At 42.5% G+C, this 27888-nt stretch overlaps 1 protein-coding gene across 1 annotated transcript; it reads right to left on the bottom strand.

The window, feature by feature from the left end:
• Positions 1–1796: 1796 nt before the first annotated feature.
• Positions 1797–23255, bottom strand: LOC139158989 (2'-5'-oligoadenylate synthase 1A-like). The gene is made up of 9 exons (XM_070736335.1): positions 23182–23255; positions 22711–22876; positions 19958–20144; positions 14422–14612; positions 7353–7513; positions 7118–7242; positions 6724–6913; positions 5777–5986; positions 1797–3053 (listed from the first exon to the last, which is right to left on the bottom strand). Exons 2-9 carry the CDS (start codon positions 22873–22875, stop codon positions 2897–2899), a joined length of 1386 nt encoding a protein of 461 aa, XP_070592436.1. The 5' UTR covers position 22876; positions 23182–23255; the 3' UTR covers positions 1797–2896.
• Positions 23256–27888: the final 4633 nt, after the last annotated feature.

Raw genomic sequence — 27888 nt, forward strand, 5'->3', positions numbered from 1 at the left:
AGTACAGTGATCCCCCGCTCGTTGCGAGGGTTCCGTTCCAGGACCCCCCGCAACGAGCGGGTTTTTGCGAAGTAGCGCTGCGGAAGTAAAAACACCATCTGCGCATGTGCAGATGGTGTTTTTACTCCCACAGAGCTAGCGAGGAGCCGAAGATTGGGGGCGGCGCGGCTGTTTGCCGCCGGCATGGAGGGCTTCCTAGCAGCCCCCCAAACCCGGGTTGGGGGTCCGGGGGGCGTTGGCTCTCGGCGCTTTCGAGCTGAGTCCGGGAGCGAATTCGCTTCCGGACTCAGCTCAAAAGCGCCGATAGCCAGCGCCAAGGAACGGCTTGTCCACGCTGGCTCTCGGCGCTTTCGAGCTGAGTCCAGGAGCGAATTCGCTTCCGGACTCAGCTCAAAAGCGCCGATAGCCAGCGCCAAGGAACGGCTTGTCCACGCTGGCTCTCGGCGCTTTCGAGCTGAGTCCGGGAGCGAATTCGCTTCCGGACTCAGCTCAAAAGCGCCGATAGCCAGCGCCAAGGAACGGCTTGTCCACGCTGGCTCTCGGCGCTTTCGAGCTGAGTCCGGGAGCGAATTCGCTTCCGGACTCAGCTCAAAAGCGCCGATAGCCAGCGCCAAGGAAAGGCTTGTCCACGCTGGCTCTCGGCGCTTTCGAGCTGAGTCCTGGAGCGAATTCGCTTCAGGACTCAGCTCGAAAGCGGCGAGAATGAACGGCGTGGGCGGGCGAAGGGCGGGCGGCAGCGAGGAGTTTGCGTGGGCGGTGGGGAAACTCCTCACTGACGCCAGCAAGAGGGGGAAGACCCAGGGAAGCCGCCCAGCAGCTGATCTCCCGGTTGCCATCTACGCATGCGTGCCCATAGAAAAAACGGGCACGCATGCGTAGATGGTATTTTGACTTCCGGGTTGAAAAATCGCGAAGTACCCTGTTCGCAATGGTTGGGGACGCAATAAACGGGGGATCACTGTACCGTAGTTGAAAGAAACCAATTTTTGTCTCATTTGTTAAATAAATTAGGGAAATAACAGTCAAGCTTGTGGCCTCTGAATAAGGAATCAAATGACTGCACTGTTTGCTAGACTATTTTATTTTCCTCTGCAAATCAGAGAAAGAAGGCAACGCCTTTGAACCACAGTTGAAATAACTACGCAACTTGTTCGAAGTTCCCATGCAGAAACAGGTTCTGCAAATACTTAGAGGTAAGGCTGGCTGCTATATCAACACAATGTCAAATCTATGCTGAAAGAATCAGAATAATTTTAAAGTTTATAACTACCAGATCTGGACTGCAGAAATTCAAATTTGGATTCCCTAAAGCAGATGCATCCAGATGCAGATGCACAAAAGTCTAAAAAAATGATTTAAAAAAAACCCAAAACAAGTAATTAAAACTTATCAGGAAAGACTTAATGAACTCAATCTGTATGGTCTGGAGGACAGAAGGGAAAGGATTAAATAAAGTTCAGGAGGGAAGTGTTTTTAATAGGAAAGTGAACACAAGAACAAGGGGTCACAATCTGAGGTTAGTTGGGGGGAAAATCAGAAGCAACGTGAGAAAATATTATTTTACTGAAAGAGTAGTAGATGCTTTGAACAAATTTCCAGCAGACGTGGTTGGTACAGTTACCACAGTAACTGAATTTAAACATGCCTGGGATAAACATATATCCATCCTAGGAACTAGTATAAGGGCAGACTAGATGGACCATGAGGTCTTTGTTTCTATGATTGCTCTGCAAGAATAGTAGAGGGGTGCTATTCTCATGCAAAGTCCGAAATACTTTAGAGTCACTTCTCAGGTGTTCTCAGCTTTACTGACTGTCACAATAACAACACACACACACACACAACAAGTATTTTGGCACTGAAAACAATAATTTAGAATCATTCAGCATATTTCCTGAGCAGTGTTTTGCATCTATCTTCACATGAAACAATGATAATTTAACAACTGAATTTTAATCTGCTTTTAAGATTGCTTAACTTAAGACCTTTAAGCAATAGCATTTAATTCATCATAAATTTCTGATTTAACACAGTAACCTTGGCTGGTTAGTCTTCACTATTTATGTATCACAATATTTTGTTCATCAAGCACAGTCCATACTATCATACTCTGATTGTCAAATGCACTGTGGCTATCTATTACACAAAAGAGTCCTGTATATTACTATATTATTGTGAATAACCTTATATTCACAACATTGCCACAAAATACTAGTAGCATACCAGGAAAATTGAGTGATTTTATTAATGTTCATCTACGGCTGTTTATTTGCTGTGCTACAGCAAATAAAGGAAACATCATATTAAAAATGGCTATTGTGTATTTTATTAACGCATTCTGTTTGATCATCCTCATATGTAGAATTTGGACAGTAATTCTGTAAAATAAAGTGTTTGAACCCTTCTCAGAAAATAAAGCAAATGAATGCTTTATTACTGTGATTGCTTATTTCTCTGAAGCATAAAAGCCTATCGTAAGGCTTCTTTCATCTGATTTTATTTTAGACATAAAATATGAGTTTTCTGAAATCTCTAAGCAGTCAGGCCCATTGATTTGTATCCAATGTTGCCAGTTGCTTTCAATCTAAATTTTCTCCTCTTGCCATGTTTATCTTACCAAATCTAAACCTTGGAAACACGGGGTGGAATGTCTCCAAAACAAAAACCATGTGCATCTATTTGTGGATATGGGGAACAGAGTAGAAGAAAATGTCGCCATTTATGTCAGCCCTTCTAATTCACCAGCTGCCCTCCTATTTGTATTCTTGAAACAGGGAAGGAATGAAAGTAAAATACATTTGTGCCATGGCTCTTCGTCTGTAAATTTCATTTTCATATGGTGGCTTTCTCCTAGCATTAGAAGACCTTGCTGACTGTAATAAAGATCTACTTGAGTTCACCAGTTGTTTGTAAAAAGCCAAGGCTCTTTTGCTGCTATGCCATTGAAGAGGGGCTTGAGAAGACTCTGTCTGGCCACGTGGGCTACTTCATCCCAAGCATTGCTATTTTCACACACATTGAAAGTTGGGTTAACAGGATCCAGCACAAATGGCCTAAGAAAGAGAAAAAATCCCATATTGGCAGGTGATATTTAGTTATTGGACATTCAAATATGCCAAGCAACAAGACACTTAGTTGAGTCCATCTACTCCTAATGTTCACACATATATGCATCCAGTGAGGTCGGCTGCTACCAGAACAGCTAATTGTGCGCAGCTCTGCGGCTCCGGAGCGCGAATGCAGGATCGAGTACAATTTTGCTTCCTGCACCAGTGCAGGTAGCAAAATCTCGCACAGGGATGTGTGGACAGGCATGTTTCACCAAGGTTTCTTGCTTCCTCTGCATGTGATGCAGCAAAAAACCTTGCCGAAACACACCCACACACATGTTCCTGTACGAGATTTTGCACCTGCACAGGTATGGGAAGCAAAATTGTGCTGGATCCTGCACTCACTCTCCAGAGCCATGGAGCTGCGCACAATTACGGTCATGACCTATAAAGCCCTTCATGGCATCGGACCAGAATATCTCCGGGATTGCCTTCTGCTGCACGAATCCCAGCGACCAGTTAGGTCCCACAGAGTTGGCCTTCTCCAGGTCCCGTCGACGAAACAATGTCATCTGGTGGGACCCAGGGGAAGAGCCTTCTCTGTGGCCCCGGCCCTCTGGAATCAACTCCCCCCGGAGATTAGGATTGCCCCCACCCTCCTTGCCTTTCACAAACTCCTTAAAACCCACCTCTGTCGTCAGGCATGGGGAAATTGATTCCCCTGGGCTGTTTCCGCTTTATGTATGGTTTGTATGGGATATATGATTGTTTTTATATTAATGGGTTTTAAATTGTTTTAATTTTGGATTTGCATTGTTAACGTTGTTGTGAACCGCCCTGAGTCTTTGGAGATAGATAGATAGATAGATAGGTAGGTAGGTAGGTAGGTAGGTAGGTAGGTAGGTAAGTAAGTAAGTAAGTAAGTAAGTAAGTAAGTAAGTAAGTAAGTAAGTAAGTAAGTAAGTAAGTAAGTAAGTCATCGTTTTGGCAAGAGTCCTCCAGTACATCCCTCCCCTCTCATCCAGTATAGAATTCCAACTCTCCCTGCTCATCCCTTTCACAAATCTTCTTCATTCTCATGTGCTATAGCTTTGGTGCAAAATTGGCTTCAGCAGAAATAACTTAAACCTTCAGATGGCTATTAAAAGGAGCAAAACCCAGAAATATAGAGCAAGCAGATTTGTGCTCCATAAGTGAAATAGCAGCCATATATTAATGAGAGCATAGAACAGTGATGGCAAGCCTTTATTTCCTCCGGTGCCAAAAGAGCATGGGTGTGCACTATCATGCATGTGCGAGTGCCCACACCCATAATACAATGTCTGGGGAAGACGAAAACAGCTTGCCCCGCCTCCCAGAGGCCCTCTGGAGGCCAGAAATGGTGGGCCCAGTAGGCTCGTGTTTCACCCTCCCCAGGCTCCAAAGGTTTCCCTGGAACTGCGGGAGAGTAATAATAATAATAATAATAATAATAATAATTATTATTATTATTATTATTATTATTATTATTATTATTATTATTATTATTATTATTTATTAGATTTGTATGCCACCCCTCTACGCAGATTCGGGGCAGCTCACAACAATAATAAAACAGTGTACAATGAACAAATCTAATATTTAAAAGAAAATATCGAAAAACCTATTATTTAAAAAACATACGACACAAGCATACCATACATAAAACTATATAAGCCTGGAGGAGATGTCTCAATTCCCCCATGCCTGGCGATATAGGTGGGTCTTAAGCAATTTATAAAAGACAAGGAGGGTGGGGGCAGTTCTGATCTCTGGGGGGAGTTGATTCCAGAGGGCCGGGGCTGCCACAGAGAAAGCTCTTCCCCTGGGGGCTGCCAGATGACATTGTTTAGTTCACGGGACCTGGAGAAAGCCAACTCTGTGGGACCTTATCGGCCACTGGGATTCATGCAGCAGAAGACAGTCTCAGAGGTATTCTGGTCCGATGCCATGTAGGGCTTTATAGGTCATTACCAACACTTTGAATTGTGACCGGAAACTGATCGGCAGCCAGTGCAGGCCACGGAGTGTTGTAGAGACATGGGCGAACCTAAGTAACCCCACAATAGCTCTCGCAACCACATTCTGCAGGATCTGAAGTTTCCGAACACTTTTCAAAGGTAGCCCCATGTAAAAATGTCCTCCTCCCCCCTCAGAGGCTCTCTGGAATCCAAAAACATCTTCCCAGTGCCTCATTGCAAGCCACAAATTAGCTGGCTGGGGCACACATGCATGTTGGAGCTGATCTAGGGCAACAGCTCACATACCAGCAGATATGACTCCGCGTGCCACCTGTGCCGTGCCACAGGTTTGCCATCACTGGCATAGAACATAGAATAAAATATCACAAACCCATTCCTTCCTCCTGTTTGCTAGACTGAGACTATAAATGAAGAACAGTCAAATATATGGAAACTAGAGGTGGGATTCAGCGGATTCTGGCCAGTTTTGGATAACTGGTAGCAAAAATTTTGAGTAGTTCGGAGAACCGGTAAATACCATCTCTGACTGGTTCTGCCCCATCTATTCTCTGCCTCCTGAATCCCAGCGGATCGGGAGGAAATAGAGATTTTGCAGTGACCTTCCCCTGGAGTGGGGATGGAATGGAGATTTTACAGTATTGTTCTTCTGTCATGCCCACCAAGCTACTCCTACAGAACTGGTAGTGAAAAAAAATGAATCCCACCAATGGTGGAAACCTTAATTACCTGCTTTGCTTTGAAAACATTTTCTGGAAAATTGGAAAATTTGGTCTGTAGTGTTTGTGCCATGTGATGCATATTTCTTGATACTGAGTCAAAAGTTTCAAGACAGCTCTAATTCCCTGTATAAAGCTGAAAAAGAGGGGCTTTCCAGCCAGTTCCCACACATAAATGGTGATCAATTCAATTGTATAGGAAGAGGGAAGCCTGCGAAACCTAAATGCACAGAAAGAGATTCAGACAGAGAAGTTTACCGGACTCCATAGTGTCATCCCCAAACCCCCGTCACTTTACCCTTAAATTATCTACGGTTGACCTATCCAGATTCCTAAGAGGTCAGTAAGGGGGAAGTACAAGTGCACTAGAGTGCCTTTCGTCCCCTGTCCTATTGCTCTCCTATATCTCCTATACCTTTCTTCTATTCCTATATCTCTTCTTCTATTGTTTCATTGATATATTCTATTCCTATATCTTCTTTTCTATTATTTCTTAGATATATTTTACTATGAGTATCTCCTCTATAACCTTCATCATGTATTTTACTATGTGTATATACATATATACCCACTAAAACCCTCATTGTGTATTGGACAAAATAAATAAATAAGTAAATAAAAAGTTTCAATTGCAAGAAATGTTTAACAGGAAAAATGCTAAACCCCAACAACAAAATTTCATTTTGTTTTTAACTTTCAATTTGTTAACTCTTTCTTGCATAGGAAATGCTGTGTCCCGTGGGCCTAACTTTTTTCATATTTCCCCATTGCCACCAAGCTTGTGATTTATGTTTTCTAATTTATTTACAAATTAGCCATCATAGGGAGCTGGAAAAGATATGGAAAAAATATAAAAATCTGTGAATCACATCTCTACTGTGTTAAAGGTAGTTCCCCATGGGAAACATGAAAATATGAACATTTTAAAAATGAGAGTGCTAAATGCTAGCAACTTACTTATTTTCTTCAGTTGGTTCAGCAAATGAAGTTTTGAGCCAGTGCTTCATTAAACGTATGAAATCCTTCACTATTTCTGTTGATGCTTTGACAAATTCAACTTGGTATTTCAATAAGGCCATGTTATACAGCTGGATCCTATCATCATCAATGCAAAGATACAGCTTGTGATAAAAGCTCTCTTTTGGACCTGTTAACACCAAGCAATTTATAAGACTAATGATGCTGCTTTGACCCTCTGTACTTTAGATCTTAACCAAAACCAAACCTTACAAATTGTGAGCACCTGGAAATATTGCATCAATCTAAATCTAAGTACTAATGTAGAACTCGCAGTAGTGGTGTTTTAGTGAGAGGAAGAAGAACCACTTTCCAAATTATAGTCACATCTTACCTGTTGATAACACAGATGCAAACGTGTCATAGCAAGGCATGATGTCAAATGAGTGAGCATGATGGTTTTTATAACACTTAAAATAGAACCTCAAGGAAAACTTTGTCTGTTTCTGCATGACTAACCTTAAAAGAGGAAGAAAGTAAAAGATATAATGTTTTACTGTAGATTAGGGGATGGTGGGGAGAATCAAAGTAGAAGACAAAAAAACATGAAACAAAATATAAGTTCAAACCTGCTTGTCCATGAGGATTTTATCAGGGCATTTCCTAACTCTTCTAGGACCTCTGGAGTGGTCCTTTGGCAGTCTTCTAAACTGGCAAAAGCTTGGCTAAAAAGAACTATGTCCACATCAGAAAAGTCTTGCGTGTCTGTTCCTTTTATATATGAACCACCCTGTTGTGTGGAATATTACCCCAAAAAAAGATGGTTAATACTTGATTTTAACCCACATACCCTTGAATATTTTAACAACAAAACGGAAATACCAGCTTCACACTTGCAATATTTTAGGCAATTAGCAGAAAACAGGTGCATCACTGTAAGCTGCTTATACTAAGGATTACTGGACCTTCACAAAAGGAGTTAGTGCCATATGTCTAAGTACCTTTAAGAACATGATTATTCTAAGAGTAGGGATCAAATATGAAGAGAATTGTTTTTCTTTACTATCATCCCCAAAAAAGGAACTTTATCTCATCCCAACTCTAAAAGAGGCAACTTAGAACTGGAGATATCCAAATTTGACCATTGCAACCTACTATGGTACATCATGCACACTTGCTGTATTACACTTGCTGTATTACAAATATGAATGACTCTAACCAGGGGTGGGCTACTGCCCAGACAGGGGGACGCAGTGGGGTAGCAAAAATGGAGTTCCACCCCAGACCACCCAATTTGCACTGAAAGATGTTGAAAGAAAATGCAGGGTGTCCTTTATTGTGGTAGTAAAAATTTTGGTAGCCCTTCACTGACTCTAACCCAGGGAATGACTCTAACTTAGGCCAAATGCATTGCATGCTGTCCATGCCCTGTTTAGTGAAGTGGGGAAAAGTGATACATCATGTAACAATGCTGTGATGATGCGAGTTTGACACCCCAGCTCTAACTGAATCCTCTACAGATTTATTGCCTATTTTTTGTTTTTGACAATTGTCCTAGTCATAGCCCAGCATATCCAGAGACTATTAAGTATTGTTTGCAATTATTTATACTTCTTCAATTGATATTTCACTATGGATTTTTGTTCCTGTTGATTAATACAGTTACTTCTGCTGTTTGCATGATTTGCAAAATTATGAATTTAACCCATTCAACATAAAGAAACGAACCATTTTCTATCCCTTATGCTAGATATGTATTCTGAAGGAATATGCCTTTTTTTGTTAAGAAGACGTTGTTGATTACTTGGTTAATTTTTAATTTGGAGCAACATCTTGCATATCTAAATTTCTTGGTTGATTCATCTATCAAAGAATCCGAGTATCTCATGGAGGTCAGATTGGTTTGAACAGACAATTTTTTTCAACTTTGCTTTTTGAAAGGGACCAGTTACTATTTGCTTTTCCTTGTATAACCCAATACCAGTAGAGTATTCACTAGGTCATTGACTTTCAGTGAGACAGGGACTTATCTATCCCGAGCATGTGAAGACAGATTATGGTGGATTGAGTGGATGAAATCTACTAGAATAGGACAACAGTCATGAAGGCAGTCTCTGCAAGCGATGTGGTATGCTAAGAGCATGGCAAGACACGGAAGATGCTCTGGTCAACCACTGTGTCCAGCCTATCTCCAACTGTCTCATCTCTTGTCCTGCTATTGGAGCAAGATAGAATCTGGGAAGAGATAGTGAGGGTGACCATGCACACCTCTCCCTCATTTAATCCAACTCACGCGCAAGTCTTGACATCCCCCCCATTTCCCTTGAAGATGTCAAGATCCTCTTCGAATACGATGATACGAACACCATAAGCCAACACCACTCATGTACATAAAAAATCTCAATTTATATCTCTGGAGATACTTCAGTAGTTTAGTCTAACATTAAAGTTTGATGTAATATGATTTACCCTATGTTGTGGTTAGCTCTGGCCCAGCTCCTGCCCCAAGGACTGTGGATGTGGGGGAGACATCCACATGCCGCAGGCTTGTTTTGCTCCCGGTGGAATCTGATGATGAAGTCTCCTCTGACCAAGAAGACATGAGTGACATGGAGGAGGAGAGTGTGGCAGACAGCTCAGAAGGAGATCAATTATATAGCTCCTCCTTGGATTCAGAACAAGAGTTAATGATACAGCCACGCATGCGGAGAGCGATGCATAGGCAGCAACAACTGAGAGATTATTATCAAATAAAATGAGGCCACCTGTGGTTGGGTGGAGCTGTGGTAATTAGTGAGGCTGCTATAAATAGCAGCCTATGCATTTGGCCATTGTGGAGGATTATCTGATCTTTGTGTTTCGTGCCTGCCTTGCTGACTTCGACCTTTGTGTGCTGATTTTTCCCCGCTTTGAAACTAAACCAGAGCAAAGTGCGTTTCACTTTGTGAAAGAAGGACTGTGAATTACCTCACAGCTGCAAGCTAAGTATCACAGAACTGATAAGGGACTTGTACAAATTACCAGTTTGTTTGGAGACGAGTGCTCTTTGCTATACAAAAAGAGTGCTTAGTTTATTTGAATTTTCAGTATAAAGAACATTGTTTTGAATTTTCAAACGTGTGTTTGTCTTAAATTTGTATCTGTGAATTTTTGGGAGGATTCTACCAGAGAGCTCGACAGAACACCCTATATTGCCACACTTTTTTTTTCTTTAGCCTTCCCCATTTTTCTGCATTTCTAACACTTTTCCTTGATGAAGAATCTTTGAAATGTGGAACCTTGCTAGTAGGTCTAATCTAATCAAGACATTACTTTGAATAGAATAGAATAGAATAGAATTTTATTGGCCAAGTGTGATTGGACACACAAGGAATTTGTCTTGGTGCATATGCTCTCAACGTACATAAAATAAAATATACATTTGTCAAGAATCATGTGGTACAACACTTAATGATTGTCATAGGGGTCAAATAAGCAATGAAGAAGCAATATTAATAAAAATCTTAGGATATACGCAACAAGTTATAGTCATACAGTCAACATGGGAGGAAATGGGTGATAGGAATGATGAGAAAAACTAGTAGAATAGAAGTGCAGATTTAGTAGAAAGTATGGATTTGGTATGGATTTGTGAGTTATGGTTAGGACTTAAAGAAAGTTCCTTGAATCCAATGATCTAGCCATGACCATGTAAGCTCGGTTCTCCTGAATTCTGGTTCTGAATTGGATAACTAGGTCTCTCTGTTCCTATTAGGCTAACCTTTTGCCATCTTCTGAATCTTGATTTTACCACTGAGTGTTGGCTAAATGCATTAGTTATGCATGGACTTTGCCACCTTATAACAGGATAATTAACTATGAAGCTTTACTTAATGAAATGTGGCATATTTCCAGGACATGTCTCATGTATCATTGATCCATAAAATTTATTGCCTGGGGATGCAAGACTATCATCTGCTTTATCAGTTGCATTGCTTCTTAAAGATAATACATACAATATAGCTGTCTTGCATAATGCCCATCCATGCGTTCATTTTGCTTCCATATGCATAATAGCTCACTGCTATACATGTGAATGGAACACATTTGCTCAAATCAATTCCACATGCTCTTTTCCTTAAACAGAGATTAAGATGAAGAATATAGTGTATGAAGAAACATTAAAACACTTTATTGAATTAGACACCACAGACCTCAAAAGTTCACAAAGCAACAGTGATTCAAAGGATGCAGAAGCTGTATTTTATTCAAAAATGTATATACTGCTTTCCCCTGAGATATTACCTAATTCTTAACTTTTGTCATAATAAATTATATCCAGGGTTGGCATCATATCTGAATGTTAAGGAAATAATTGTTTAGGTCCCGTATTCACTTTGGTCATGGCCACATTGACACAGGCAAGCTTGTTCTTGCTTCAAATCTCATGAGATTGAAAGAGCCAGGCTATTGCAATAGAATTTGATGAAAGGGCCACAGATTGTTAATTTACAGAATATCCAAATATTCCATCAGATGATAATAATAGCATACTAAAATATTCTGGGCAAAATCTCTATCCAAGGGGCAAATGCATACATTTTTCTAAGTAAATTGAGTGCTCCTCTAACAGATCAATCTCACTGCAAAGCATTACACTTGAGAGAAAATGGATGCTACCAGGCATAGTTCCCTCTAAGCTGAGCAGTGAGCAATCGCTCACTTAAAAATCATCATCAACTCAGAGTTTTCCAAACCTGCCCAGAAGCCGAGAGGGAAAGAGTGAGAGGGAAGGAGAGAGAGAGGAAGAGAGAGAAACAGATAGAAAAAAGAGAGGAAGGAAAAGAGAAAAAAAGAATGGGAGTAAGGAAGAGAAAAAGAAAATCAAAATCTAGTTTGAAACTAGCTCAACTATTTAAGTGGCATTTTGATATTGATAGAGTTGCCCTATTATGAGCTCACTGTTATAGACACACAGTACAGTATTTTATTTTGAAATTCTCTGAGGCAAAACAGGGTGGGTTTTTTATTTATTTGTTTGTTTGTTTATTATTTTTGTGCCGCCCAGTCCCGAAGGGACTGCCGCTCAGACACTATACTTTTCCGCCCCCCCCCCAAAAAAAAAATTAGAGGGAACACTGCTACCAGGGTTAAGAACATAAGAAGAGCCATGCTGAATATCGCCAAAAAAGCTTCTAGAGTTGTTAACCTGATCCTACGCAATCTCACACTACTCACAAGAGCCTACAAAACTTTTGCCAGACCCATCCTAGACTACTGCTCATCTGTCTGGAACCCATACCACATCTCAGACATCAACATCCTTGAAAACGTCCAAAGATATTTCACCAGAAGAGCCCTTCACTCCTCCACTCGAAACAGAATATCCTATGAAAATAGACTAACAATCCTGGGCCTAGAAAGCCTAGAACTACGGTACCTAAAACACGATTTAAGTATTGCCCACAAGATCATGTGCTACAATGTCCTACCGGTCAATGACTACTTCAGCTTCAACCACAACAACACAAGAGCACGCAACAGATTCAAACTTAATATGAACCACTCCAAACTTGACTGTAAAAAATATGATTTCAACAATTGAGTTATCAAAGCGTGCAACTCATTACCGGACTCAATTGTGTCAACACCTAACCCCCAAAATTTCTCCCTTAGACTCTTCACGGTTGACCTTTCCAGATTCCTAAGAGGCCAGTACATAAGTGCACTGGTGTGCCTTTTGTCCCCTGTCCAATTGTCTTTCCTTTCTCTCACTTATCATATATATTTTCTTTCTTTCATATATCCTCTCCTCTAAGTTCACTTTATATATATTACTACATGTCTATTTTTCTGGACAAATGAATAAATAAATAAATAAAAATAAATCAGGCCAAAGCCCATCGAGTCCAGCATTCTGTGTCACACAGTGGCCCACCAATTGTCCATGGGGATCTTAAGCAGAAAGAGAAGGCAAGACCCTCCCTTTCCCTTGACCCCCAACAAGTGGTACTCAAGGGAATCCTGCCTGCCTCAACCAACATAGAGGCGGCACATGGACATCCGTTTTCAATAACCATATATATGCTTGGCATCCATGAATCTGTCTAATCCTGCCTTGAAGCTATTAAGGCTGACAGCTGTCACGACCTCTTCTGGAAGTGAATTCCATAAACCAATGACCCTCTGGGTGAAGAAATATTTCCCTTGAAATATCCTTCCGGTACACCCTGAAGCTCTATTCCGGAAGCGCCCCACACATTAGGCAATTTGCACATGATGGCTCCAGTACTGTCTTCCCCGGTCTGTCATGCAGCACCATCTTTTTTTTTATTTTGGGGTTTATTTTGCTTCCTGACACATGTGTAGAAGCAAAATCTCATGAGTGGACACTTGCAAGGGGGATTTTGGCAATTTTTTGCTTCCCCACATGCACAGAAATAAAAAATGGAGCGAAATCCTGGGCGAGCATCCCTTCATGAGATTTCAGCACTTTTTTGCTTCCTGAACATGCACAGAAGCAAAATCTTGTGAGATAGTGAGCATGAGAATGCATAAAATGTTGCGATGCGCATGCAGCGCACCATATGGAGAAAGGAGAACCTGCCACTGGGTGATCATATGCTGCAAGATCATATGCTGCAACGTCCTGCGTGTCGGCGACTACTTCAGCTTCAACCACAACAACACAAGAGCACACAACAGATTTAAACTTAATATTAACCGCTCCAAACTTGACTGTAAAAAATATGACTTCAGTAACCGAGTTGTCGAAGCATGGAACTCATTACTGTACTCCGTAGTGTCATCCCCAAACCCCCAACACTTTACCCTTAGATTATCTATGGTTGACCTATCCAGATTCCTAAGAGGTCAGTAAGAAGCGAGTACAAGTGCACTAGAGTGCCTTCCGTCCCCTTTCCTATTGCTCTCCTATATCTCCTATACCTTTCCTCTATTCCTATATCTCTTCTTCTATTCTTTGATTGATATGTTCTATTACTATATCTTCTTTTCTATTCTTTCTTAGATATATTTTACTATGAGTATCTCCTCTATAACCTTCATCATGTATTTTACTATGTGTATATATAGTAATACCTCTAGATATGAGCTGCTCCACATGCAAGTATTCCAAGTTACGAGCCGAGACGCGAGCAAAATTTCTGTTCGACACCCAAGCTCAAATTTGGGATACGAGCCGAGCTTCCACTAGGTGATGCAAGAATTCCTTGCTTCCAGTTATCTCGGCGCGAAAAACAAAGTCTAAAGGCATTCATTCGAGATGCGAGTTGATCGACATACGAGCTCGGGTCTGGAACGAATTAGACTCGTATGTCGAGGTACCACTGTATATGTATATATATATATATGTCACATGTTTAAGCTGAATTTGAAAATTAAGGGAGACTAGGATAGATCTATTTCGGCCTTATTTTGGCCTCATCAGCTAGCCATACCCATATATATATATATATATATATATATATATACCCATTAAATTCCCCATTGTGTATTGGACAAAATAAATAAATAAATAAATAAATGATACTAATGAGAAACTAAGGTAGATATTTTTCACATAAACCTGCTAATCCAATTATGTGGAGAATTAGTAAAATCTGGAATTTCAGATTTAAAAAGAGTAACTTTTTAATAGGAAATGAGGATGCACTTCTGTGATCGGTCTCAAGGCAGATGCATAGCAAATATAAATACCTTGATAATGGAAGTTATTGGCAATGGAAAATTTTCTTTGATAAATGTAATAATGCCTTCAACTTCTGATGCACAGGCTAGCCTTACAGGACCTAAAAGGGGTCTGAGTTTTTCTTTCACAAATTTATTTATCTCCTTTGGTGTTGTATATTCCAAGAAGCTTTCAGGCTTAAAGTTAGTGGCCATTTGAGCTGTACAAAAAAAAAAGCAAAAAATAAACATCAAAACAAATTACAGGGTTTCTTAAATTGTGATTCATGGCTATTCTGCATTGAATTAGTAACACATTTGAAGCTTAATGCTATCATCATTACACTAACATAGATTTCTAAGGGGAAAAATGTGGGATTCTTTGGAAGAAGTTTCCCTTAAATTTTGGAATGTTCTGTAATCAAGGTTCCAGGATGCAAAGAAGCGGAGATAATGGATGATGCCATTTGAATTGGGTAGCTTTAGAGTTGGGGCCAGAATGTCAGTTCTTTTTCTCCCATTTTCAATTACATGAAAGGAAACAATTTGATCAGCCCCTTATCTTAGATCTTTACATCAGAACAGTGATGGGCTCCTACGGGAACGGTCAGAAATGCAGTTCCGGTAGCAAAATTTGGAGCTCCACCCCAGCACACCTAATTTGCACTGAAAGATGTTGAAACAAAATGCATAAGCCACACCACAGTGTGGTAGTAAAAATTTTGGTAGCCCATCACTGCATCAGAGTAAATATCCCAAATGTTGTTGAGATCAAGATGTCTTCCCCTCAAATCAGAGGTCAGTTCCTATCGGTTCTAACTGGTTCTTTAGAACCGTTAGTAGTTCGGCGATGATGTCATAGAGCCGGTTCTGTCGGTGTCTCGGTGTACACTGCCATCTTGGATTTTGCTTCTGCCCATGCACAGAAGCTAATTTTTGCTTGTGCGCATGTGTAGAAGCTAATTTTTATTGCTCCATTAAGCACAGACGCAACCAGAAGCAAAAGGATCCAGAACCCACCCCTGCCTCAAATCCTTGCATCATCAAGATGTTCCTAACCGTAAACCATTCCTGTTTATTCAGCATACTTTAATTAGTCAAAAAAGAGTGAGGCAACTAGTGAAGGGTAACCAAAATTTTTACTACCACACTGTGGACGTGACTTATGCAAGATGCCCTGTACTTTCTTTCAACATCTTTCAGTGCAAATTGGGTACTCTGGGGTGGAGCTCCATTTTTGCTACCCCACTGCGTCCCCCCACCCCCCGTCTAGGCAGCAGCCCACACCTGGAGGCAACATACAAATTAGATGTTTTAATCAGAAACCTTCACAGCTAAAACAACTCCATTCTGCCACGCATGTCATGCTATATGAACAACTGGTCCTTCTCCATTCTGAGGTAGAAATGAAAATCTGGAAAATGCTGCAAAAATATACCATCTTTAGGAAATCTGTCTCTCTTGCATTTTAATTTTGATTCCTACATGGTTCTATATAATGAGAAAAAAATCTGGAAAATAACAGTCCCCTATTTGCATCTGAGATACGTTGCAGTTCTTATGACAAAATCCCTCATTAGTTGATGGCCTTTAGAAATTGTTACACAGCCAACAGAGTTGTGTCCATGACCAATACATCAATGGAATGTAGTCTGGATTGCAGGGGAGAGGGGCTGCATTAGAGAGGATCTAAGGACAGCAAAGTTTAGATAGTTTGATTGGGAGGAACAGGATCAAAGTAGCTCCATCCTAGAAGTTCTCAGAGTACGGTGCAAGTAGTTCACTTTAGTTTGGCAAGATTCTGTCTATAGGTAAGGAACAATAAAGGAAACTTTACTTGGTCTTTGGGCCTGACAGATCATGAGAACCATAATAGTTTGCCTTGTTGTTGTACTAAATATTATAATTTCATGTTAACTTTTGTAGTGGCTTTGCATACCTTGTTGTAGGAAAACCCAACATATTTAACTAACTAATTGATTAACTGGAAATTGCATTTTTTACATATTTACATATTATTTACATATTTATTAGTGTTTTTACTGTTTTAACTGTTATAAATTTAATCTATTTTTAGTATTGGGGGTTCAAAATTTAAATGGATGACTGGGACAGAATTACTTGTGTGCATGGGCTGAATGGCCGGTATGATTGGGATGACTGGGGTGGGTGGGGTCACGGTATGGATGAGATGAATGGTGGGAGTATGAATGGTAGATTTGGCCCACCTGACGCTCAAGAGGCGGGAGGGGATGGGGCATCGATCTCTGGGGTGGCAGAGGGTCGGAATATTCCTGTGTTGCTGGGGAGAGGCAGATATGGCGGGGGCCGCGGAGTTAGCCGTTCCAGGGGAACGAGGGACCGTTGCTTAATAACGATCCCTTGTTCTTGCTCCGTGAGCCCAATCTTGGGTACTGGTGATGAGTGTAACTCTGGCCCTGGACTCAGGTTGCTGCTGCTTAATGCCAGGTCGGTGGTAAACAAAGCTCTCCTCATCCGGGATCTGATCCTGGATGAGGAGGCCGACCTGGCATGTATTACTGAAACCTGGCTGGGCCCAGAGGGAGGTGTTCCTCTCTCTGAAATTTGCCCAGCTGGGTTTCAGATATGGCATCAACCTCGACCCCAGGGAAGGGGGGGAGGAGTGGCTATTATAGCCAGGGAGAGCCTTTGCCTACGTGGACTCATTGCTCCGGAAATTGCGGGTTGCGAGTCACTCTTGATGAAGTTGGACCTAGGGGTTCAGGTGGGCTTATTTCTCACGTACCTGCCTCCCAGCTGCGTGTCAAAAGCCCTGCCTGTGCTACTCGAGGAGGTAGCCGAGTTGGCGGTGGAGTTCCCCAGACTTATTGTCTTGGGGGACTTCAACCTGCCGTCACTCGGCGAAACCTCTGGGTTGGCACAGGAGTTCATGGCCACCATGACAGCCATGGACCTGACTCAAGTAGTACGGGGTCCGACTCATGAGGGGGGGCACGCACCCGACATGGTATTCCTTTCCGAGCAACTGAGTAATGGTCTGAGACTAAGGGGCTTAGAAGCAGTGCCTTTGTCATGGTCAGACCATTTTCTACTACGGCTTGACTTCCTGGCTCCAATCCTTCCCCGCAGGGAGGCGGAACCAATTAAGATGTTCCGCCCCAGACGCCTGATGGACCCAGAGGGCTTTCAGACAGCGCTTGGGGTTATACCAGAGGCACTTGTCCACAGTTCGGCAGAGTCTCTTGCGAAAGCCTGGAACGAGGCTGCAGCAGAGGCCCTTGACCGGATTGCGCCTTTGCGACCTCTCCGTGGCGCTAGACCCCGTAGAGCTCCATGGTTCAACGAGGAGCTCCGGGAGTTGAAACGCCAGAAGAGACGTCTAGAGAAGCGATGGAGGAAGAGTAGGTCTGAATCTGATCGAACACTTGTAAGAGCTTTTATTAAGACTTACAAAGTGGCGCTCAAGGCGGCAAGATGCGCGTACCATGCCGCCTTGATTGCATCAGCGGAATCCTGCCCGGCCGCTCTGTTTAGGGTGACCCGCTCCCTTCTTAATCAGGGGGGAGTTGGGGAGCCCTTGCAGAGTAGTGCCGAGGACTTTAACTCGTTTTTCGCTGATAAAGTCGCTCGGATTCGGGCCGACCTCGACTCCAATTGTATAGCAGAGTCGACTGACAACGAGTCAGTCGAGGTGACTGGGGCACGTACTTGTCCACCTGTCTGGGAAGAGTTTGATCTGGTGACACCTGATGAAGTGGACAAGGCCATTGGAGCTGTGAGTTCCGCCACCTGTTTACTGGATCCGTGTCCCTCCTGGTTGGTCTCGGCCAGCAGGGAGGTGACACGGAGCTGGGCCCAGGAGATTACCAACGCTTCCTTGGGGAGGGGAGTTTTTCCATCACTCTATAAAGAAGCGCTTGTGCGCCCCCTCCTCAAGAAGCCCTCCCTGGACCCAGCTGTGCTTAATAACTACCGTCCAGTCTCCAACCTTCCCTTTATGGGGAAGGTTGTTGAGAAGGTGGTGGCACTCCAGCTCCAGCGGTCCTTGGAAGAAGCCGATTATCTAGGTCCCCAGCAGTCGGGTTTCAGGCCCGGTTACAGCACGGAAACCGCTTTGGTCGCGTTGATGGATGATCTCTGGCGGGCCCGGGACAGGGGTTTATCCTCTGTCCTGGTGCTCCTTGACCTCTCAGCGGCTTTCGATACCATCAACCATGGTATCCTTCTGCGCCGGCTGGAGGGGTTGGGAGTGGGAGGCACTGTTCTTCAGTGGTTCTCCTCCTACCTCTCTGGCCGGTTGCAGTCGGTGTTAGTGGGGGGACAGAGGTCGACTCCTAGGTCTCTCCCTTGTGGGGTGCCTCAGGGGTCGGTCCTCTCCCCCCTGCTATTTAACATCTACATGAAACCGCTGGGTGAGATCATCCAAGGACATGGGGTGAGGTATCATCAATATGCCGATGATACCCAGCTTTACATCTCCACCCCATGCCCAGTCAACGAAGCGGTGGAAGTGATGTGCCGGTGCCTGGAGGCTGTTGGGGCCTGGATGGGTGTCAACAGACTCAAACTCAACCCGGATAAGACGGAGTGGCTGTGGGTTTTGCCTCCCAAGGACAACTCCATCTGTCCGTCCATTACCCTGGGGGGGAATTATTGACCCCCTCAGAGAGGGTCCGCAACTTGGGCGTCCTCCTCGATCCACAGCTCACATTAGAACAACATCTCGCAGCTGTGGCGAGGGGGACGTTTGCCCAGGTTCGCCTGGTGCACCAGTTGCGGCCCTATCTGGACCGGGACTCACTGCTCACAGTCACTCATGCCCTCATCACCTCGAGGTTCGACTACTGTAATGCTCTCTACATGGGGCTACCTTTGAAAAGTGTTCGGAAACTCCAGATCGTGCAGAATGCAGCTGCGAGAGCAGTCATGGGCTTACCCAGGTATGCCCATGTTTCACCATCACTCCGCAGTCTGCACTGGCTGCCGATCAGTTTCCGGTCACAATTCAAAGTGTTGGTTATGACCTTTAAAGCCCTTCATGGCACTGGACCAGAATATCTCCGAGACCGCCTCCTGCCGCACGAATCCCAGCGACCAATTAGGTCCCACAGAGTGGGCCTTCTCCGGGTCCCGTCAACTAAGCAATGTCGGTTGGCGGGCCCCAGGGGAAGAGCCTTCTCTGTGGCGGCACCGGCCCTCTGGAACCAACTCCCCCCGGAGATTAGAACTGCCCCTACTCTTCCTGCCTTCCGTAAACTTCTTAAAACCCACCTTTGCCGTCAGGCATGGGGGAATTGAAACATCCCCCCCCCATGGCATGTTGAATTTATATATGGTATGCTTGTGTGTGAGTCTGTTAGTTTGTGGGGGTTTTTAAATCTTTAAAATTTAAAATTGTTGATTACTTATGATTTGTCTTTTTACATGTTGTGAGCCGCCCCGAGTCTTCGGAGAGGGGCGGCATACAAATCCAAGTAATAAATAAATAAATAAATATGGGGAAACTTTAAAAACTAGAATTAAAATCACACAGACCTTAACCCATGGAAGATCTCAGAGCTAAAATTTGAAATAAAAATATCACCTCTTTTATTGGCTGTAAAGTGGTGCTTCTGTTTCTCATGGTGTTCCCTGGCGTGGACTGATCCAAACTGCTTGCAGCACATTCTGCATGATGTGGCTGTTCCCAAGGCGACAAATTTTGTTTCCCTTCTTAGTGTCATAGTCCAGCAACTCCTTTGATTGTTCACCAGTATCACTTCATGCTCAGCCTGTTAAACAAGTGCAATACGTGAGTGAATTAATACTGAATCACCCGGATCAGGGGTCAAAGAAATTCATAACTTGAGGAACAGAAAGCATAACAGAAAGAATCCCAGCGGCCGATAAGGTCCCACAGAGTTGGCCTTCTCCGGGTCCCGTCGACCAAACAATGTCGTTTGGCGGGCCCCAGGGGAAGAACCTTCTCTGTGGTAGCTCCGGCCCTCTGGAACCAACTCCCCCTAGAAATTAGAACGGCCTCCACCCTCCTTGTCTTTCGCAAATTACTTAAGACCCACCTTTGTCACCAGGCATGGGGGAGTTAAGTTATCCTTTCCCCCTAGGCTATTACAAGTTATGCATAGTATGTTTGTGTGTATGTTTGGTTTTTTATAATAAGGGTTTTTTAGTTGTTTTTATTAATTGGATTGTTCATGTTGTTTTACCACTGTTGTTAGCCGCCCCGAGTCTGCGGAGAGGGGCGGCATACAAATCCAATAAATAAATAAATAAATAAATAAGTAAGTAAGTAAGTAAGTAAGTAAGTAAGTAAGTAAGTAAATAAATAATAATAATAATAATAATAATAATAATACTGTAATAACAACAACAACAACAACAACAACAACAACAATAACAACAACAAAATTTTAAATTTTATTGAGGTAGATTGAAAACCATGGCAAGCTAACATTCTGTTTCTATAGTAGCCAACCAAACACTCATGGAAAGTTAGCAAATTTTACACAAAGGCACTATCTTGTCCTCCTATGCTCCACACATTAATGGAAAATATAGTTAGTATTCATTTAGTAACCATAGTTTGGACCACTTGTCGGTCATTAAACAAATCTGTCAATAAGTGAAACCGCAGCTTTCCTTTGCTTTACAGACCCGTGGAAGTTGTAAATAAAGAATTGGTTGCAAAGGTATATTTTCCTCACTGTCGTATGGTCACTGCCAGAGGCAGTTGTTCAACAAGGACTAGCTGCAGGATATGTTTATCATGACTAGTTGCTTTATGAAGCTTTTCACTCCTTGAAATTGTTCCAGGGATCTTTGCAGTCCTCCAAAATAGTGCCATCACTTTATTTGGGGACAAAGAGTGAATCATATAATATGAAGAAATGGGACCTTCAATCTGTTCCAAATTTTCCACTGTATAACTTCCAGGAATATGTCTAAATGCTAAGAAGGCTCCATTTTCCATTCATTCATTCATTCATTCATTCATTCATTTATGTCAAGTACGTATTGGTAGTATACAAAAATATAATAATGTTTATATACATGAGTAAGAGAGAAACATTAGGACAGGGAACGGTAGGCACCCGAGAATTCTATGCTTCAATGACATGCAAATCTGTATGCTGACAAATGCTTTGCTCAGCCAGTTGGCCACCTCATTCAGTACCATCTGCAGCTTTTGCAGAAAGCATAAGGATATCCCCATATGTGCTGCATTGCATTGCAATAAAATGAAAGTGGAGTAATTACTTCATGAGCGATTACCACTATGTTATCTTTATTCAGGAAAGGGCATAAAGCACATAAGTATATATAACTAAAGACCACAAATGTACATTCCTAACCACAGAGAGATTATTTGGTTGACCCTAGTGTAGTATCCTCCCTCCCTCCCTCCCTCCATTCATTCATTCATTCATTCATTCATTCATTCATTCACTCCTTAATTCATACCAATGATATTCCATCTTTTTTCTTATGCTCCTCAAAGTAGGCAAAAATAATAAATATACAGTACTTAGAATGCTACTACAAATAGGGGGAGGGGAATACAGATGGAAATGGAAAGTTTAGGGAAACTTGTCTCCTGCATACCTAAAAATGAGTTTCAGAAAAAAGGGAATTTCTAAACAGCTTCTTATGTTGACCTTAAAATGCCTCAATCCATATACTACTAAAGCTTTTGTGTCTGCTATTCTTAACTGCGAAAGAGTGCATCCCAGGGCAGACATTTTCAAACCAAGGTACCTCAAACAAGCTAACTTACAGTATGCATCCAAAATCTGGGGCCGTGACTCTCATGGGATTGAAATTAAGCAAACGTGGAGAAGTTTCACCACCATCTGAATTTTCAGTAGACTGATCCTATCCAAAACTTCCGAGTAGACTGGTTCCGCTGTCCATTGGAAATTGGATAAACTAGTCCTGCCCTCGTTTGGTAGATTGGTACCACCCACCATCAGCTGCCAGAGGGTGGTCAACTGCAGTCAAGTTGGCAGAAAGTCAGAAGTCGCTCCTGTTCTCACCCTTTGTTTTGCTCTTGACCATTCTGTTTCTCTCTTTAGATAAGAAATATCTCTGAAACAATGACTTAATGAGTCGGAGGTTGTCTAATGGTTCATATTTTCATAGGCAGCTTCCCAGATTAAATCAATCATGCTTAGAAAGCAATCAAAACAAACCTGATCTTTCAATTGGACTATAATGTGTTCCTAGACTTTTTTCTCCCAAAAGCACTTCCAGATACAGTATTTAATAAACTCATTCAGTGACAACAGCAAAAGAACTTACCATAACTAAGAATGAATAAAGTAACATCTTCAAGCTTACCTTTGAGTCACATGAAGAAGCCTCACATAAAATCTCTGCACTGCATATTTTGCAATGAACCTTTCCAAGATGTTTAGCATGAAAATGGTACCTCAGAGCCGCACGGCTAACAAAGTCATTCCCACATCTCTCACAGTTATATGACTTCTGCTTTACACCCCACATCCTGCAAAAACACAGACCCATGGTTTTAAAGACAACTTTTTAACACTTTTGATCATAGTACAGTACAATAATATGCTATGAACACAGGAGCAAGCAAATCTGAACAAATTGCCAAGATGTCAGATAGAGTCCACATTTAGAATCAAACTGATTCAGTTCTGATCAGTTTGGAAACAGAGAAACCATCTAGATCTTAAACTATCTATTTTTTTTAAAGTGCTGATTTATTTTATAGATTCATTTCTGTTTCTCTGGTTTAAAGGGACAATTGGAAAGGAGACATTTTCTGCCAAAAAGAAGTCTTACTTGCTAAAGTCATTGTGTCCTTATTTCATGCAAGTGTGTTTGTTTCATTATTGCTCAGTTACACTGTCAGCTGCGAAATCATGTCTGTACCACCCTCACTGGCTTGGAATTGTGGGTGTTGTAGTTTATGCTACCTTAATAAGAGCCTTGGGAATTTGACTTCATAACAAACTTGTTTCTAATAGCACTGGAATAATAGCTATAAACATGCAGTGTGCATTGCAGCTCTTTTAGGGCTATTGCACATTTTACAGTGCCTGGAAGAAGAGTTTGATAGAAGACCTAAATCCATTTTATTTATTTATTGTCAAATTCCAGATATTGTGAATAATATGTAGCTGGAAGTTTTGGAGATGTGGGCAATGCTTTATCACCAATTTTTGGATAAATGTTTATCTTGCTTGCTACTGTAGGGATTCTCAATGCCCGTGATGGCGAACCTATGCCATTTCGGACGGCACGCAAGACCCTGCCTTATGTTAGCTCCAACTGGTTTTTGGCCTTGGGAAAGGCTGTTTTGCCCTCCCGGTGCTTCAGGGAAGCTTCCTCAAGCTCTGGAGTGCAAAAAACAGCACAACGGGCAAACCTAAAGTGTGTTTTTCCGAAGTTCCCTTTTGCTGGTTTGGCTGTTTTTTCACATTCTAGGCTTCAGTGAGACCTGTGCGCATGCATGGGGGCAGCACAGGTGGGTTAAGGTGACGAGACGTCCTGCTTTCCACGGGACAGTCACACTTTTTCATAATCTGTCCCGCGTCCCGCGCCTTTTCAGAAATGACCCGATTTTCTTCCTCCCTCCCCCCTTTCTCCTATATGGTGATGGTGGAAAAAAATGGCAAAGCATCTTGGGGTCATCCTGGGTGTCTTCCTGTGTCTCCCAGTACTTCCTGTGTCTCCCAGTACTTCCTGAGTCTCCCAGGTTGTACTTCCTGTGTCTCCCAGGTTGTACTTCCTGTGTCTCCCAGGTTGTACTTCCTGTGTCTCCCAGTACTTCCTGTGTCTCTCTCAGGCTGGCCTTGCACTGAGGCCATGCTCGCAGGACACGGCGTGGGCACCAGCAGCCTGTATATGGCTGAGAGGTGAAGGCGTCCCCCGGAGAGAAAGAGAGGGAGGATGAGAGAGAGAGAAAAATAAAGAATTTTTTTGCCCCCCCTTCCCGTCAATGGTGTCCCGCTTCAGCAATTTAAAAATCTGGTCACTTTAGGGTGGGTCTCTGTGCAAAGAGCCTCAGTGGTGCAGTGGTTAGAGTGCAATACTGCAAGCTACTTCTGCTAATCACCAGCTGCCAGCAGTTTGGCAGATCATATCTCAGTAGGCTCAAGGTTGGCTCAGCCTTCCATCCTTCCAAGGTCAGTAAAATGAGGACCCTGATTGTAGGGGGCAATATGCTTACTCTCTGTAAACCGCTTAGAGAGGGATGTAAAGCACTGTGAAGTGGTATATAAGTATAAATGCTATTGCTATTGCATGTGTGGGGGGGAGGAAAGGGGTGTGGGCATGTGCATGCATGCCAGCACACCCACACACCCAGTTTTGGCATGTGAACCAAAAAAGGTTCGCCATCACTGCTCTATGCTGTTATTTCAGGTGTTTTATTGATTATATGAATTGTCTAGACCTATGTAGAGAATATTAGGTTTTTCAGCCAATATTAGCAATAAAACATAATTTACAGTATTCAATATGGCCAGGTTCACACATTGTGCTAAGTCCAAATAAATCAAGCCATATTATACATTACATCTGATACGCAAACCTAGCCACTGTCTTATTACCAGACCAAATCATTCATCTACCACCCACTTCATGGCCTGTATAATTTCAGGGCTGCTCTTCAAGACTTCAAGTACTCTGAATGAGTATATTAAACATTCATCTGTGAGGAATGTGTTAAAATTTCAGGTATTCAGAAAACCTCAGGCTTCTACTATCTGCTTTAAGTCAGGATGGTTTTAAGCTGTCATTGATTATAGAACCCTGGTCAATTGAGAATTCTCAGACACTAGAATGCTGGGCTGAACAAAGACTAATGATAGAATCAGAACCAGAAGCAGAAGAACAAGAGAGTGTGGAAGTCACACCGCTCCGATTCTTGAATTCAGCTGTTTGAGCTATCCCAAGGACTGTGGATGTGGGGGAGACATCCACATGCTGCAGGCCTGTTTTGCCCCCGGTGGAATCTGCTGATGAAGGCTCCTCTGACCAAGAAGACATGAGTGACAGGGAGGAGGAGAGTGTGGCAGACAGCTCAGAAGGAGATCAATTATCTAGCTCCTCCTTGGATTCAGAACAAGAGTTAATGATACAGCCACGCATGCGGAGAGCGATGAATAGGCAACAACAACTGAGAGATTATTATCAAAGAAAATGAGGCCACCTGTGGTTGGGTGGGGCTGTGGTAATTAGTAAGGCTGCTATAAATAGCAGCCTGTGGGTTTGGCCATTGAGGAGGATTATCTGATTGTTGTGTTTCGTGCCTGCTTTGCTGCGTTTGACCTTTTGTGTGCTGATTTTTCCCTGCTTTGAAATTAAACCAGAGCAAAGTGTGTTTCACTTTGTGAAATAAGAAGGACTGTGAATTGCCTCATAGCTGCAAGCTAAGTATCACAGAACTGATAAGGGACTTGTACCAATTACCAGTTTGTTTGGAGACCAGTGCTCTTTGCTATACAAAAAGAGGGCTTAGTTTAAGTGAATTTTCATTATAAAGAACATTGCTTTGAATTTTCAAATGTGTGTGTGTCTGAAATTTGTACCTGTGAATTTTCGGGAGGAGTCTACCAGAGAGCCCGACAGAACATATATATTACCCAGTGAATCAGGGATGAAATGCTCCCGGTTAAACTCAGACCTGTCGATTGTTGAAGAGCCGGTCGCAAAGGCAGCATGAGTTTCCACCCACCCACCCGGATGCCACCATTTGGATCCTTTTACCTTATGCACATGCACAGAACACTTTACACATGCACAGAGAATAAAAGTAGCCAAATGGTGGCATCCGGGCAGGTGGGTGGAGACTTATGCTGCTTTTGTAACCAGATCTCCGACAACCAACAGGCATGAGTGAACCGAGGGCATTTTACCCGATTTGAATACTGATGTCATTCATTGTAAGAAAATACCAAAAGACAAAATTCTGGTCAGTCTTGCCCAGGTTAGGAAGAGTTGGTTGGGTTTTTTTTTTACATATACAGTGGTACCTCTACCTAAGAACGCCTCACTTAAGAACTTTTCTAGATAAGAACCAGGTGTTCAAGATTTTTTTTGCCTCTTCTTAAGAACCATTTTCTACTTAAGAACCCGAGCCCGGAAAAAATTCCCAGGAAATTTGAGAGTGGCACAAAGTCCCGACCAGTTTCCTGCCATTCCCCCTGGGTTTCTCTCTCTGGTGCAGTGTACGGGAGACAGCCTCATGCCAGGTGTATGGGAAGCGCGTGGTCCTCCTCGCTGCTTCAGAGTCCCTCTTTTTTTTTTTAAGACTTAAAGTGTTGGATTTTTTTTATTCCCCTCACCTCACCTTCTTCCTTCAGCAGCGATTGTTCTCCTCCTCTTCTTCCTCCTCCTCCTACCACCCAAATTCCGAGCTTTTATTTCTTTCCTAATGGGTTTGCACGCATCATTTGCTTTTACATTGATTCCTATGGGAAAAATTGCTTCTACTTACCAAATTTTCTACTTAAGAACCTGGACACAGAACGAATTAAGTTCTTAAGTAGAGGTACCACTGTATATGTAAAAGTATTTTTAATTTGATTTTTTGGATTTTTCAATTATCTATGTAAGTATATCACAATGTAATGTAATTTGATAATTACATCAAAGAAAAGAGAACTGTCCTGCCTTTTAAGGCCTTTTGGGATGAGCTTTTTTCACTATGTCTTTACGCATCCATTCCTTTAGTGCAGGTAATTTAGTTGTGACTTTTTTTAAAAAAACAACAACCCTTCTTATCTACTCCATTCAAGCTCTCTCGAAAGTACAGTGGAACCCCGACATAAGAGCTGCTCTACTTAAGAGCAACTCGAGATAAGAGCTGGGAGGGGAGAGATATTTTTGTTCTACTTACAAGCCCAAATTCGAGATACAAGCGCCAAGGAGCTGTCTCCTGAAGCCAAACGCTAACTTCCGCGTTCGGCTTCAGGAGACAGCTGCGAAGCGGCGCGCGTGTTTTAAAAGGTTGCAGCCGGCCTGGGGGGCTCAGGGGGGTGCTTGCAGCTTTCTTTCTTGCTCTTTTTCTTTCTCTCTTTTACCTTCCCTTCCTCTATTTCTTCTTTTCTTTCTCCTACCCACCTTCTTCCCTCCCTCCCTCCCTTCACTCATTCCTCTCTTACTCTCCCCTTTCATAAGTTTCCTTGCTTCCTTCCTCTGTTCCTGTCCCTTCCCTCTTTCCTTCCTTCCTTCCCACCCTCCGTCCATTCATTCACCCATTCCTCTCTTGATCGCTTAAAGCCAGTCCCTGGTGCAAAAAGGGTTGGGGACCTCTGTCCTACAGGATTGGGTGGCAGAGAAGTTGAACATATGTAAATTTAAAAGTTTAAGAAAGTTTACAAGTTAAGTGAAAGAAACTTCATTATTCATTTATATGTACATGTACATTTCTTCATTAAAAACATGTCTTTCTGCATAATTTAGACTAACTTTGTGAGTTTTTTGAGGGCTGGAACCAATTAAAATTATTTACATTAATTCCTATGGGGAAAAGTCGTTCGA

Source organism: Erythrolamprus reginae, chromosome 2, assembly GCF_031021105.1.
Source record: "Erythrolamprus reginae isolate rEryReg1 chromosome 2, rEryReg1.hap1, whole genome shotgun sequence".
In the NCBI taxonomy this organism is placed as follows: domain Eukaryota; kingdom Metazoa; phylum Chordata; class Lepidosauria; order Squamata; family Dipsadidae; genus Erythrolamprus; species Erythrolamprus reginae.

Coding starts and splice junctions, on each gene's coding strand:
- LOC139158989 (XM_070736335.1), bottom strand. CDS start 22,875: ATGTGGGGTGTAAAGCAGAAGTCATATAACTGTGAGAGATGTGGGAAT. Junction 14,613..19,957: donor CTTTACAGCCAATAAAAGAG/GTGATATTTTTA, acceptor TTTTTTGTACAG/CTCAAATGGCCACTAACTTT. Junction 3,054..5,776: donor ATGTTTTCAAAGCAAAGCAG/GTAATTAAGGTT, acceptor TCTCTTTCTTAG/GCCATTTGTGCTGGATCCTG.